Source organism: Heteronotia binoei, chromosome 7, assembly GCF_032191835.1.
Source record: "Heteronotia binoei isolate CCM8104 ecotype False Entrance Well chromosome 7, APGP_CSIRO_Hbin_v1, whole genome shotgun sequence".
In the NCBI taxonomy this organism is placed as follows: Eukaryota; Metazoa; Chordata; class Lepidosauria; order Squamata; family Gekkonidae; genus Heteronotia; species Heteronotia binoei.
The window spans coordinates 39,358,867-39,374,710 of NC_083229.1; the positions used below are offsets into that span (position 1 = coordinate 39,358,867).

Consider the following 15,844-nt stretch of genomic DNA (forward strand, 5'->3'; position numbering starts at 1 on the left):
CAGAAGGCTGAGCATTCAATTCCTCTTTCAGGGACAAGGACTAGAAAAGTCCTTTCTCTGCACAAAACCCTTAGAGTGGCTGGCAATCAAGTAGACAAGTAACTCAGTCCATAGGTAAGCAAATATAACTTATACACATACTATTGACAATCCCTTCTCCCAATACTAAACCATTTGGATGAAGGAAGACAAATGTATTTTATATTAAACTTGCTGTTCTAAATATAGGAGGGGGTTGGGTAAAGACCTTATTATCAAGATTTCCACCTAGAGACAAGTTAGTTCCTACCTGGTTTACAAGTAGGTAAGTGCAGGCCCGTAGCCAGCAGGGAAGCACCGAGGGCAGTGGCTCTATAGAATCTGCAGCATCCCCACTCGATTTTCCCTAATCTTGCCATTCAATGAAAGGGATGACTGGGGGTGCTGAAGAGTCTATAGGGGACACCACCCCCTTGCCTCCCCTGCTGGCTATGGTCTTGTACTTACCTACTTATAAACCAGGTAGGAACTAACTTGTCTCTAGATATGCCTGTGACAACGACTCTATGTAACCTGAAGGTCAGTCTTTATCGAGAAGCTTCTTGTGTGTTTTAAGTGCCATCAAGTTGCTTCTGACTTATGATCTCCCTATGAATTAATGACCTCTAAAGCAACTGGCTGGTTCTCAGATTGTCACGAAAGATTCCAAAAGCAATAACCCAGCCAATAGCGTACTTAGACCACTTCAGTGACAACACAATGGCACAAGTTCCATCCATTGCAGCACTTTATTTCAGCATTTAAGATCAGGGTGTCAACTTGCAAAATGAAGACAGTTTGCTGCAGACTACTTCAAAAGGCACAAAAACAAGCCATATTAAACATATGATTGTTGATCAATGCATATCTAGCGTGTGTCCTATATAGTACATCACTGCCCTGGATTCAAAGGTTCCTGCTCCAGTCCCAATATGGAAATGATTAACTTTCCTCAAGTTTACAGACTTCTTCAAGCCATGAAACTATTATAGTCACATGGTGAACAGCCCTGTTTTTAAAAAAAGATGTAAAACTGACTGCTACCATTTACAGTTACCATTTTAAGACTAAAAATAAGGAAATCAAAGGATGTTCTTATCATACTTTCACATAGCTTTCAAATAGCAAATAGAATCTGCAAGTGTATTTGGAGGGAAAACCTAGTCGAGAAAAGGTCCCAGAAAGGCACACACTAACTGAACACAGCTTAACTTTATTGGTTGCAATTTTTACCTCTGAAGAAACTAAATCCTGTAGGCTGTGAAATGCAGTATTCAACTTTAATGCAATTAGACTCTTAAATTATCTGTGTGCTATTATTTCATTAAAATATATTACTTTTTAAAAAAGCATTATCACTGCATTATAATAGTGATCAAGTATATTTAATTGCTGTGCTAAATAAATTATTTCTCTTGTTCCTTTTTAATGTACAGAAGTGTTGATCTTAATTGTTGAGGATGGCTATTTCTTCCCATTTTTAAAATAGATGCATCTGCCCAAATTAGAGTAGCAATATTAAGCCCTAGCTACTGTAAACATATATGAATAATTGAAGCTTCACACAAGAATTGTCCTAGTACATAAACAGATTGTGACTGTAAGATTGCATCAGAACCCAAGTACTTTTATCCCAGTTTAGAACGCTGGGGGAATTAATATGATTTTAAAATGCATGCAACTTATGTAATTCACCTATTTTAGTTAAGCTATTGCATCGCAACATACAGTTCTACTCAAATGAAATTTACAGAAGGCACTATACGGCAAATTTGTTAAGGTTCAACATTGCAATTCCTCAGTGATGTCTTGGCAACTTGACTTCCCAAAATAAAATCCTTTCTCCCCTACTGCTCAAGTTCTCATGGCAAGTCCGTAAAAACTTATAAAATCCAGATTTTTCTCAAATTGGAGTAATAGTAATTTGAGTACCTAAACAAAGATGAAGTCCATGCAGAAACCATGATTCACTCTTCATTATTAGTAGCTTCTGTAATATTAAAAAAATTCTATAAGGACTTTTGTATAACACATTTTAGGAACAGATATTTGAAATGAAGATGAATCAGGAATTCACCCAGCAGGTATGATTCCACTAGCCATGTGCATTTTTGAGTGTCTTAACAGGGCTGTAGTTAATCCAATAGCTTTCAGGTGACCCATGTCTACTTTAGAGATATTCTACCTAAACTGTCATCTGTAGACTGAGACTTTTACATTCATAGTTGTCAGAGTAACCACTGGGAGAGCGCAAGCTTCAACAAGAACACAGTCCTGGATTAAAAGAACATTCACTCACAGTCCTGTTTTTAAGAAAGTGAGGATTCCCAAAATAATGCTTTGAGCATTATAAACTGAGCATTTTCCTGCTATTTGGGGGTTAATCCCAGAAACTAGTTTTCAATACAGTTAAGATGAGGCCTTCAGTTTCACAGAAAGGAAATATATCCCATCAAGGGTGAGTGATGGAAATTAAAGAACTGTGCTTTGGCTGTAATTTTAGATCTTGCATGAGTGATGAACCCTTTTGCTCTCCTTTTCATCTGTTCTTTTTGTCTCTCATCAGCCTGTACTTCGCTTTGTCCTCCTTACAGCCAAGAAAATAAGCTCCCAAACATCTACCCATATCAGAGTCCTCACTGCCCAAGCAAGATGCCAACAAAAGAAGCAGAGTAGGGGTGGGGGAATCCCAAATCCTCTATGCAGTAATAAAATATGTTTGGCAAACAGTAACTATGGGATTAAACATATTTAATTAAGCTGCTTATTTTCCAAGGCTACGTCCTTCAAAACATATTTTCCAGCAGGCTTATCTACTATGGGAAACTTAGGAACAAACTAGGTGCAAGAGCAGCAGCAGCAGATCAGTGTGTAAGCCTGGAGCACCCCAATAATGCAGGAGGAGGAGGACAGACGGCTGGGCTCCCATACAAAGACAAAGGATGCAGCTGGTATCTACATCACTCACCCCCACACCTCTTGCTGTGCAAATCTTATCTAACCCCCCCCCCCACAGTGCAGTAATGGGCAATCTTGCTATAACACATTTTTGGCCTTTATTCAAGGGAAACCCAGCTGGTGTGCTGTAGTGCTTAAAAGTGTCAGACTAGTATTTGGGAGACCCAGGTTTTTAATCCCCACTCATGCCAAAGAAGCTTGCTGGGTGACCTTCACATTCAGCCTAACCCACAGGGTTGTTGTGAGGATAACATAGAAGAAAGGAGAATTATGTAAGCAGCTCTGGGTCCCCATCAGGAAGAAAAGTGGGTTATAAATGACTTAAATAAATAGTAAAAATATAAATAAATATAGATATTGTAAATATACATGCAACAAGGAAGTCATTTGCAGGATGCTGTTTAAACATCTATATTTAAATGGGAGTAGCAACTCGAGTTGCTAACAAAAAGGTTAGAAATGTCAATACAGCTTGCAGAGCTCCTAATATTTAGCCTTTCACTTCTCCGTCAACATACCTATCTCTGTTGCTGCTGTAGCTTCTCCTGTTTCTTCTTCTTTTGTTTCAGAGCCCTCACTTACTATCTCAGAGTGCATCTCAGTTTCCACCTTTTCTCCCATCTCACCTGGAACAGTAACCATAGAGATCGAGTCAGGGAACACTGAACAAGCATTGAGTGCTGCAGCACCTTACAGGACGACATTCTCCTATGACTTGTGCTTTCCTTTAACTTCAGCAAGGACAAAAACTGCAGGGACAGATTCAGCATCTGCCAGTTGCTGAGCAGGCATTTGCTGTGTTCACTAGTAAATCTATCACTGCCCCGGCTTAAATTTACTGCTCTCTTAATTATTCGGATAGGCCCTGTGGCACAGAGTGGTAAAGCAGCAGTACTGTGGTCTGAACTCTCTGCTCACAACCTGAGTTCGATTTTGGCGAAAGCTGGATTCAGGTAGATGGCCCAAGGTTGACTCAGCCTTCCTTCCGAGGTTGGTAAAATGAGTACCCAGCTTGCTGGGGGGAAAGTGTAAAAGACTGGGGAAGACAATGGCAAACCACCCCGTAAAAAGTCTGCTGTGAAAACATTGTGAAAGCAACGTCACCCCAGAGTTGGAAATGACTGGTGCTTGCACAGGGGACCTTTCCTTTCCTAATTATTCAGCTTAGTCTCTTAATTTATTTTTTTAGAAAAGCACAATATCATGTTAATAAAGATAGTATTGCTAAAGCCCATGACGTGAACTTTGTCCTTGTGAACGAACACAGTCAGACAGGGACCTTGATGTAAACAGAACTCTCTTTCATTCAAGTGTCAGATTAGTTTGGATGACCCTGAGGCCTTCACTAAATAAATACAACTGCGTTTGCTACTCCATGTTGCCCACACCATATCAAAGTGAAACAGGAGGATATTTTAAAGGAAGATAGTTATCAAGGTAAACAGTCAATAGGTTTGGAGTCAGTCTTCATCCTTTCACAAATGTTGGGGTCAAACAGTGGGGAGTCATTATCACCTTTATACTTTTCAGAGGTATCCTTCTAGTTACAGTTTTATTCAGGATGCTGGACAAGCAAGAACACTGATTTAATACAGCAAGGCAGTTTTTCCAGACAAAGTTATATTAGTGTGACACCAAGCATTCATAATCTGATAATGTTGTAGTTTAAATTAATTATACCAACGAAATAACAGGGTATTTTGACTGAGCTGTCTTGGAACTGACCTGGTTATTTTGATGTTGTCAAAATAAGTTTAAAGAAAGTTCTATAAGCCACACAGTTTATTCTTCTACAAGTTCCCCACTATATAGTTATCATAAGTAGTATACACTCCGTTTGGGAAAGTGCCTGAAATGGGAGTGTAAGGAAAGTGAGCAGTGAGCTCATTCGTTCTACAGAACTGTTAACAGATCTCACTAGACAATACTCATAATTCTATTATTTACAAATGCTACACACAATCCAAACTCACTGGACAAGATTCTGCCCTCAGATGTTCACGTACACCACCATCTCCACTGAGCTCAGTGGAATTTGAATATAGCTCAGAACCTGACTTTCTGAATCTGTAATAACATTGGTTACCCTCAATTAGCTGTTCCTCTTCCTCTATCTGCAATTCCTTCACCATTTCTGTTACAAGATTAAAGTCTTCCTCTGCTGTCACCAAAGGTTCAGGTGTGCTCCCCTCTGTTGGTCTGACAAGTTCAGGTTTAGCGTCCTGTGTAATTTCTGGAGGCTGAGCATTGGCAGCTTCTGTGATGGAAACAGGCTCATCACCCTCTGTTAGTTCCACAGGTTGAGGCTCACTGGCTTCTACAAGGCCTGTAGGCAAAGGCTCACCCCTGCTGAACTTCTCTTCCGGTGCCACTGGCGGAGGTTCTGTACCTTCTGGGTCTACTCTTTGACAGGCAGAAAGAGCACATTTTGTTATTTCTGGAAGCAAAACATCTGCCTTCTCTTGGGGAAGATTCTCACTTAATTTTGTTCCATCAGATGCAAGATCTACTTCATCCATTCCTCCAAGTTTGGTCTGGTCAGGTATGGTTTCATTTTCATCAGTGAGGGGTGAATTGTCATCTGATGTAGCAGTGTCATTCATTATGCATTTTAAAGAAGTAGAAGAAGAAAGGGAGGGGAGAAGTAAAGTTATTATTGAGAAAGTTCAGCAGTGAATTCACATTACTTCTTAGTTATTGTGTGGTGGTATAGAGTGTGTTGGGCAAATATCTAGGAGGATCCAGGTCTAAATACCCACACTGCCGGTATCAGATTTTTAATGTTTATACCCCCAGCTTCTACATATCTGCTGATATGACCATTATTCTTTTATGTACATATCTGAATGGATTAATTACAAATGCGACAAAGGAGATATACCATCACCTCTACCAGCTTCAGGATTACTTTTTGGCAATCCTGATTACTATGATTATCGTGGTGCACGTTAATTGGAAGAGGTTCTCATACATATGCACAACTATGCGTGTTTCTCACACACAGCAGAAAGCTCCTTCTATCTGGGTGTTTAGGTACCAGCTGGGTTTGATGTTATTTCAGAGAGATTTATTTTTAAAACATAAATGAACTTTCATTTGTACACGGAGTTTAAATGGGCAGATAGTTTCCTTTCGCAGACTAATTTGTTTTTGGAAGTCTGCTTATTTCTTGAATAGCTACTGGCTGCTTTTATTTTGTTTCTTTTGATAGCGTTTTGTGCAGAGTTATATGCAAGCTATTTTGTGAACCCAATGTGCCTGTAAATATATATATATATATATATATATATATATATATATATATATATATATATATATATATATATATATATATATATATATATATATATATATATATATATATATATATATAAATTTTTTTAAAGATTTCACATCTCCATTATGGCACATTCCAACCATCCTGTACTCAGTTGTGGAAATGTGGCAATGCAAACATCTGTGAGGATCACATGCAACCCCCCTTGCTCAGTTCTTTTTCGGCTCTTCCCTATTTATACTCTGTCACCATCTTCTTGCTAAGAAACCTGCAACATAGGGCACAACAGGGAGAGCTGAAATCTTTAATTATCGTCATTACTAACTGCAGTGTACAGTTTGGCCCCAACAAGCAAAGACACCATAGATAGAAATTCTTTGGCTTTTCCTTCCAGCCCTACAGTAGGTGTTTGTGAAAGAAAAATGGTCTTTTCATTCTAGTTTTTAACTCTGATTTTCAAGACAAAGCTACCATGGCTGTCATTTGACCAAGACCATGAATCTGCAACTGAAACAACCTCAGTAGCATAAAAATTAAATATGCCCTTTCTTTTATTACTGTTTACATCCTGCTTTTCTTCCTTCACAAAACTTAACAAAGCAAGGCAGTCCCCATCCAAGCACTAATAGGGCCTAGACATTTTAAGCTTCATCTGCCCAGCCATATTGGTCCCCTCCACCAAGCCATGCCCCAACCACCAATCAGCTGGCTAGTGGGAGGACTTACCAATAGAAAGAAGGCCTAGGATACATTGCTGGCATTGCACAGGAAGTTGCATCATCATGCTTGCGACTTCCGGGTGACACTTTGGTATTGAGGCAAAAACTCTATGGAAGAAGCCAGTTTTACCGTAGACTTTTTGCCCAAACATCAGAGCATTACCCAGAAGTTTCTGTAATGACGATGGCACTTCCTGCGCAATGCGTCACTTCCTGTGCCAGCAATGTGGCCTAGGCCTTCTTCTTTCTATTGTTAAGCCACCCATCCCCTGCCATTTGCCAGGAGGGACCTGGCAACCCTATTCTGGAGCCTAGCCCTGATTGTTAATTTTTCTTAAATTATATTAAGAAATTGGCAGCTTAGAAAGACCTGCTAACACCACATTAATAACTTGAGCGGTCTGTAGGAATGAGTCATGATCTCTGGCCTAGAATGCAGGAAGAAGCCTACCTAGGAGTTGCTAGTGGGCCTACATTTCCCAGGATCCCTTCTGCCCCTTTGCTGGGCTGAAAGAAATTTTGGAGGGAAAACTTGCCCAGAGGGGTGAGACCTGGGAGGAAAGCATAAAAAGGCCAAGCTCCAGACAGGGTTGTTCTTTCTGGAAAGGCTGCAGTCTGAAGAGAAGGCAGCAGGAGAGAATCCCTCATCCAAGGAGGGTGAGTGAGTCTATTGGAATTAGAGAAAGGGAACATTTAGGTAGTTGTTTCCTTTACTGTTTCTATATTCATTGTAGCACTAAAAAGTTTTACAACCCGCATATTGTTTTTGAGCATTTATAATAAACCTGTTGTTATTATTAAACTGCCTGGGTCCTCACATCTCTTTGGTCACGGTTAAAAGGTACTTGCTAATAAAGAAGACAGGTGGATGGGTGCTCTGGGCCCACCCATGCAGACCCTCACCAGAGTGGTAGCAGCCAGTAGAGGCCCTCCATGGTCCCCTGCTGTGTGACAGAATGAAAGGGAGAGAGATTGCAAAGTTCCCCACAACTGCTTTGCAACACCATCGCAACCTTCTGACTGAGATATAAGGACTCAGATCTCCATTCCAGCTTGTATCTGACAAAGGAAGCTTTGACTCGAAAGCTTCCACCCCCAAAATCTTGGTTTCTATGGTGCTACTGAACTTGAATCTAGCCATTCTAGTACAGACCTACATGACTACCCTCTGAAACTATCCCCACAACTGCTGTTACAGAAGTTCTTATATAGAACTACATCAAATATAGGTTGAAGATGCCACAGTTTCTACAGCAGAAGGAATACCCAGGCATCCAACCAGTTCTTCAGGTCATGTGCTAATATAAAACACGACTTGGCATTTCCCACTGAAGGCTGCTACAGTTCAAAAGCCTTCTTCAAAGGTATGCCAACAAGAATTTATCAATAAACAAGGATTAGTTTGTTGAAATAAAACCAGTCTACTAACTTAGTATCCTTGAACTAAGATTTGCTTTGTTTTTCTTTTCCAGAATAAATAAAAAGTTACTTCTTGTGGGTGAGACTAAATGAAATTCAGAACATCTGTGACCAGAACCTGCCCTGAAGAAGGGAAATTGGATCACAGCCACAACACTGGAAGAGGCAATTATCTCTGTAAGTCTTTACTCCAAATGAAGAATGCTATCCTGCAGAGGTCAAATAGCAATGTGTGTGTGGGGAGAAATGATTTCACAGAGGGAGAGCTACCTTTACTAATAACAGTCTTGGTATAGTTCATACAAACCTCTTCCATGGCTGCATTTACTGTTACAACAAACAAACCCACAGGAGATCCTGACAAAAAATTTTCCATAAAGCGTCTAGTTGTGCCCTGCAATTTGATCAAGAAACTTAACCCAAATAAAGCTAAGATCTCCCATTGATTTCTGTGGCACAAAGTAAACAGGCTGTTATTTTACAGCTGTGGGCATGTATGCAAAGTGTATCCCAGGACCAGGATCACCAACATTAAGCTTAACCTACCTGCCCCAGCGTTCCCAAATTTTCTCTAACTTTTTTTCCTTTGTAAGTGAATGACTGTCATTCATGCCACAGGAGACTCTAAAACTCCATAGTTCTACCTGGAATAATGCTGACTCTAGCCTGAAGCAATATGTACTTACGTAAATACTTATATCCTGCCTTTCTCCCTGGTGGGAACCCACCAACGCATACAACATCATTCTCCCATCTTCCATTTCATTCTCACAAGACTGGCCCAAGGTCACCCAACAAACATCCATAGTGGAGTGGTAGTTTGAACTTGGTCCTTCCAATGATAGTTAGACACTCAAATCATAATACCATTTTATTTATTTATTGAATTCAATTTTTAAACTGCCCTTCCCTGTGGAACAGGGCTCAGAGTGGTGCACATTAATGTAAAAGTACTTATATATAATAAAATCATATTTAAAATCCCTACCATATTACAGCAATAAATAACCTGTAGTCAGGGCTTTTTTTTGTAGCAGAAACACCTTTGCATATTAGGCCACACACCCCTGATGTAGCCAATCCCCCAAGAGCTTACAGCAGGCCCTCTTGACCCTTGGAGAATTGGCTACATCAGAAATGTGTGGCCTAATATACAAAGGAGTTCCTGCTATAAAAAAGCCCTGCCTATAATCAATAAGACAGCAATGAAACTGCTAAAAATATACCACTGCCTCATGGAGGAGGTAAGAGAAACAGGAGTGCCAGTAGATGGAAACTGTCGCTGCCCTCAACCAAATGCCTGGTTGAACATCTCTGCCTTGCATGTCCCGCAGAACTGCATTAAGTCCCACAGGGCATGGATGTTATTCAGCAGAGAGTTCCACCAGGTTGGGGGCAGGGCCAAAAACACCCTGACCCTGGTTGAGGATAGATAGATGCCATCTCACTGGCACATTTAGGCCTTCACTCTATACATACCCTGCCTACAATAATTATAGCTATTTCACTAATCATGTTAGCCCCCACCCAAGTGGTTTAGAAGCAAGAAGGTAGAGCGAAGATTGCTTTCAGGCTTCAACATGCTAGAGGTGTAGTGAAGGGAAAAAAATCTCTTCATGAGCTATCAAATTAGGCACAGTTTTCTACTCAAATTAATTCTGACAAGTAATTGAACTGTACCTTATTGTGCATGAAATATCTTGAGCAAAGTAACCTTAAGGGTAAATGTCAGTATTGTAACTGCGTTTGACCTGTCTGTTTTCTAGTAAAATGATCATAAGTTTTTAAAAAGTCAATTATATCCTGCTCCACAGCTTCAGTACCTTCTGTCCTCTCCGTCCCTTGAAACTCCAAAAAGTTTAAGGAGAATAGTCTGTTGATAAACTCCATTTTTTCCTTTGTTAATCTTTAAATATACAGGTTAATTATCTGACAGCTGTGTATGTTTAAACTTGTCATTCTTCCTTATGGATAAAAGAATCAAATAAAGATACTTTAAATGCCACTTCTAAAGACGTATTTTAGCATATTTGTATGGCATTTTATTGCACATGAAAGGTTCATCTGAGACTGTTGAAATAACACTTTTTCTCCAGTGCATCTTCTGCTGAAGTTAAATTATTGGAAATTAAGTAGAGAAGGATCACATGAACACATAGTTGCTCTATCAGAATCAAGTCAGCTATTGTGTTATATGTTATGTTAACCCATGATTGGAAGGCACATGATCTGGCAGCCTGATTGAACCAAAGTAGATTCAGATCTGGCCAATGCCTGGAAGAAAAGCCCAACGTATGCAGTCTTGAGTTCCAAAGTGGAAGGAAAGGTAGAATACAAATTAAAACAAAGAAGACTATTGCCAGTGCAAAGCAATTGTTAGCAATCTGCCCATCAAAAGGCAAATTATTACTAAGGAAAGTGATGCTTACTTGAACCTGGGAAAAAACCTCATTGAATATACTTGGAAACCCTTCTAAGCAAGCATGGCAAGGTGAGAAATTACAAGCAGAGCTTTTTTCTGAGGGGACACCAGTTCTGGAACCTTTTTGTGGAAACAAAATTCTCCAAAAATGTCTAAAAGTTCATGAGGGGCCCAGGGGAGCATGACCGTCTTTGATCCAACAAAGTATGTTAAAAAACAGTTGCTTCAAGATCATCATTCAGTGTTAGGCACCAAAAGCAAGACCCGGAAAAGAACTGAGGAAGTTGGTGACTGAAGTTTGGAAACTGCTTTAAAGCAGAGGTAAATCCACAGCTGTAAATAGTAAATCCATCTGCCCCGTGGTTCAGAGTGGTAAACTGCAGTACTGCGGTTGGAGCCCTCTGCTCACGACCTGAGTTCAATCCCAGCGGAATCTGGTTCAGGTAGCTGGCTCCAGGTTGATTTAGCCTTCCATCCTTCCGAGGTCAGTAAAATGAGTACCCAGCTTGCTGGGGGGAAAGCATAGATGACTGGGAAAGGCAATACCAAACCCCATCAAAAGCCTGCCGTGAAAACGTTGTGAAAGCAACGTCACCCCAGAGTCAAAAACGACTGGTGCTTGCACAGGGGACTACCTTTACCTTTAAATCCATAGCACATTAAAACAATATTGTTTCAAAGAATCCCATGTGTTTCTCCTTCTTGAGAATTCCAACAACTCTTTTTCCAGAAAAAAAGTGCTGTCATTAAGAACAGTATTAGCGGCATCGCTAAGGTTTGTAGAAGGTATTAATCCCGCCCCCACACACAATTAAAAACCTCTAACTCCGACATCATTGTGTTGGATTCTGTTGAAGATACTGACAGTACTTACATTCAGTTTAGTTTATCCATCCAATATGGCCTTCACTGCAATTCCAACAGCAGTGACACTATGGAACCAACATACTTTAGTTCCCACTGCCTCCAGTAGCCAGTATAGTATAGTGGTTAGAGAGCTGGATACCCAATTTCAAATCCGCCATGGAGAAGGCAATTTTGCCTTCCTTAATAGCAGGGCATGGAATATACAGTTGAGCAGACATTTTCTCAAACCAACACCTTGAATTTGGCATGGAAGGTAATGGATAATGGTGGCATTTTGCATGTCTGTAAAATCATGGTAAATGATTCTTGGTTATGGCCACAGACAGCAGACCTGCCACATTTTGGACTGGCTGAAGTTTTTGGACAGCCGCCATGAAAACTCTACACAGGACATATTACTGTAGTCAACAGTCCTTATGAACCAGAAGGGAGTCCAAAAGCTGATGCTCTTCTAACCACAATCACCACCTGACAATCCAGGAGCAAATATTTCCAAAATTTATCTTTCAAGGCAAGTAGGATCTCTTCTAAGCAAAGATGGTCCGTAATGTTCTGAATGCTTGGCTCCACTATAAGCAACTCTCACAACTTTTAGACAGCATTTTTTTTAAATTGCCATTGTAGCTGCCAATTAATTGCAGCAGCACTGGGGCTTCCACATATCAAATGTCCTCACATTCTCTCTGCCCCAGCCCCCTACAGCCACCAATCCTGGGGGGAGGGTGTTTGTGCTTTTCAAATTTTTAAATAATTGACAAATTATTATAACATAGCAATTTGTCAATCACTCACAATAACGCCCCCCCCAAAAAAAAACACATTCCAAATAAAATGCAGGGAGGGGAACATCAGCCATGGGAGGCTGCAGCGCAGAAGATGGCACCAAGTGAGTAAAAGTGGGAAGATCTGGACTTTCCTCCCACCCTAGTTTTTAAAGAAAAACATGTTTAGGAACTTAGGGAAAGCCATGAGATGCACAAGAGCAGCATGATGCTGTGTGGGAGTGAAACAAGACTCACTTCCCATTAACACAAAGCAGGAGCAAACAACCAGTGTGGAATCTACCTTTCTCTTGACCGGTCCAAGCGGGCAATCATGTTGGTCTGTATCGATACAACAAAGAGTCCAGTGGAAGTGTGTGTGCGCACAAAAACTCATACCTTGAATTACCTTTGTTGGTCTTAAAGGTGTCACTTGACTCTACCTTTGTTCTTATTTAGACTGGGTTTCAGTTGATTCACCTTCATTCAGCCCATCAATAATTCTGAACAGGTACTCCATGACCATACAACTAAACCTTCGTAAACATATGAAAGACAGCTCACCCTGCCTGCCCCTCCAATCCTGGAACAATCTATACCAGCGGTTTTATGTAAATACTAACTCACATAGGAGAATGTAAGAGAATCTTCAGAGACTCTACAACATCACCACTGAGAAGTTGAACAGTAACCACCCCCTCCTGCCTAAGAGATAGAAGCCTGGTTGACCACAAAGCAAAGCTCCCTACACCTAGTCCCTACAAGCAAACTAGAAGAACAACATAGTGACTTCAAAAGTTGCTCCTCAGAACAGGAGAGGGGGAAACCTGAGTTCAAAGCCGCATTGAACTCAATGGATAACCTTGGGATCTTTATAAGATAAAATGGGGGAGACTGTTTACACTGTCTGTTGAATGGGGCATTGCTATCAGTTTGTTATGCCTTGTCCAGAGGAAGACATTGATGGGCAGTGGCACCAGAAATGGTTATGTGCTGGTTGCTTTAAATTTTAATTGTTATTAATTGTATTTATTATTTTTGCACCTTTTGCTGTGTGACCTGCCGTAAACCCACTTTGCAGGGAGGACAGGATATAATCCAAGGAAAAATAAATGTTTATACTGGCCTGAGCTCCACTGGAAAACAGACAGAAAATGTAACAGGTAGAATAACATTGTCTTGGCCATTTCCTGACAAAAGTCATCTACCAAATGAATTTCTGTAATAAGAACAGGAACTATGGGTGGGTACATGGAGGGAAACCATTCTAAACACCAGCAGATACTGAAATGTAGGACAGGAGCTATTTCAAGATCTAGCATGAAAAAGCTGCACAGTATTTCATTCTGTATTTTCCTGTGGCATCATTTTATAAAGTTTGCAGATGAAAGCAAATCATAATCTCATGGAAACCAGGTGGACATTAATTCAGAAGAGCTGTTTCACTCAAGAAGCATAGGTTTCAAATCCAAACAAATACTTTGATCATGCAACTTTATGAACAGCAAAAAATATAAGCCAATATCTATGTAAGAAGATGAGATCGATCATTATTTTCAAAGTCTTAACATTTTGTTCTCCCAATGCTAAGATTGCAGAAGTGGCAGTTATTGCAATATATGCATAAAATGATTGACACATAATTCTGTTGTATCATTTGTATTGCCAAACATTATTAGTTAGGAAGAAAGGCAAATTAATAAAGGCATACATACACTGCATGAGAATGAATACGGTCCTTGCCAGAGATTATCTATAGTTGTTGGAATGCGTAAATGAGAAAACCAAACACAAGGTTGTCCACAAGCTTAGGAAATGCTAAAGAACTTTGACCATAAGCTAAATTTTGTCCCAACATTTTCTTGGTGCTTAAATCAATTAGTGTATATATAATATTTTCAGGTAAACATTGGTTCAGAATTTTTTTTAAAGAACTGGTTCAATTGAATTTATTTTTTTCAATTGAATAGTGTAAACTTCAGCAATCCAGTTTCACATTTAAAGCTAGCTGGTTAAACTACTGAAATGGAAAACCACCTGAGTGGAATAACAACTTTCTTCAGCCCAAAGCACACATACTTAGAAGAGGGTGCCACTGGGACTTGCTGCCCTGGGATCAGGCTGAATGTTTCAGAACTTCAGGAACAAGTCTTGACCAAAGACACCGGACGGACAGTAGGATTTTCCTCTTTTCCTTTGATCAGCCACGGAAATAATTAAGGGGGGGGGGGGAGGCGGGAAGGAACAAAAACAATAAAGCCCTTTTACTAGCAGCTTGTGGTCTAAAACAGCATGCCAGCAGGGCTTATCCAAGGTCCACCAGAACAGCAAGAGAAAACAGTCAACAAGCAGGACGACCAGCTGCCAAAGGGGCTCCACTGCATTTAAGAGCTCTGCGTATTACCGAACGGAATTTCCTTTAGTGGAGCTTGTCACGCAGGACGGACAGAAGTTGCACCTGCAAAAATTCTCCCTCATTCATTAAGAAGTGCAGAAGCCCCGCCCCCTCCACACCCTGGCAATAAAACTCTTTTGGAAGTCGAGTCAAGGTGGGCAAGAGGTGCGTTTGCACTCAGGAGATGTCCCGAGTTCAAATACCCCCTCTGCCGTGTGGCTTGTGGGTAAGCTTGAGGAGTCATTCTAGCTCAACCTAGCCTCCCTGGAAGGGTTGCTATGAAGAGGAGAGAGAATCACACAAGCCAGCCTGAACTCCTTAAACAAGAGCATGAAGGAAATGTTCTAACCCCTTAGTGCTATGCATTGCCTTGGCATGAAGTGGGGCGGGGGCGAGGGAGGCTTGCTCTCGCCACGCTCCCCGCTCTCCTCCCCTCTCTCCAAGAAGAAGAGCCCCGGGGCGGGCGAGGAGGGCGCTCACCGCATTTCTGCAGCCCGTTGGTGCCGGGGGCCATGGGGCTCGGCCGGCTGCCGTCCTTGACTTGGGTCTGAGCGCTGCTCGAGCACCCCATGGCGTCGCAGGGCCAAATCCGCGCTCAGAGCCAGACGAGCAGGCGCTGAGCGAGCGACTCTTCCCTTGGCGAGCGCGCCAACTGTCCGCTCCGGCTCCCGCCAGGCGAATGCGCGCAGGTGCCGCCGCCTTCTCGCCGCCCGGGCAGCGAAGGGAAGGCAGCCCCAGCTGGGCTGCGCGTGCCACTGCCGGCCCTCGCTGGAATGTTTACCCCCGCAGCTCCGTTGCCATAAGAACGGCGCAGTCAGGGGGAGCCCAAGAGGTTCCACTGCAAACTTTTGGCATTCTTTGTGGCAGGCGCAGGCGCGGCAGGAGGGACTACGACGCTGCTGGGATGGGAGGGCGCGCGAGGGGACGGCTGGGGCCAGGCCGGCTTTGCTGCAGGGCAGATGGTTGTGCAATCGCCCCCCACGGACAGCAGCGACCCCGCGTGCCCGC

The 15,844-nt window shown here is 41.7% G+C and overlaps 1 protein-coding gene across 3 annotated transcripts; it reads right to left on the reverse strand.

Moving 5' to 3' along the window:
- Positions 1 to 753: 753 nt before the first annotated feature.
- Positions 754 to 15,591, reverse strand: ERICH5 (glutamate rich 5). 3 transcript variants are annotated; one of them, XM_060243456.1, is made up of 4 exons: positions 15,317 to 15,591; positions 5,063 to 5,557; positions 3,495 to 3,602; positions 754 to 2,005 (listed from the first exon to the last, which is right to left on the reverse strand). In XM_060243456.1, exons 1-4 carry the CDS (start codon positions 15,405 to 15,407, stop codon positions 1,986 to 1,988), a joined length of 714 nt encoding a protein of 237 aa, XP_060099439.1. In that variant the 5' UTR covers positions 15,408 to 15,591; the 3' UTR covers positions 754 to 1,985. The 3 variants fall into 3 exon arrangements, with proteins under 3 accessions (XP_060099439.1, XP_060099438.1, XP_060099437.1); XM_060243455.1 differs by having other exon boundaries at positions 754 to 2,008; XM_060243454.1 differs by lacking the exons at positions 754 to 2,005; positions 3,495 to 3,602 and having other exon boundaries at positions 4,479 to 5,557.
- Between the last annotated feature and the right edge of the window lie 253 nt (positions 15,592 to 15,844).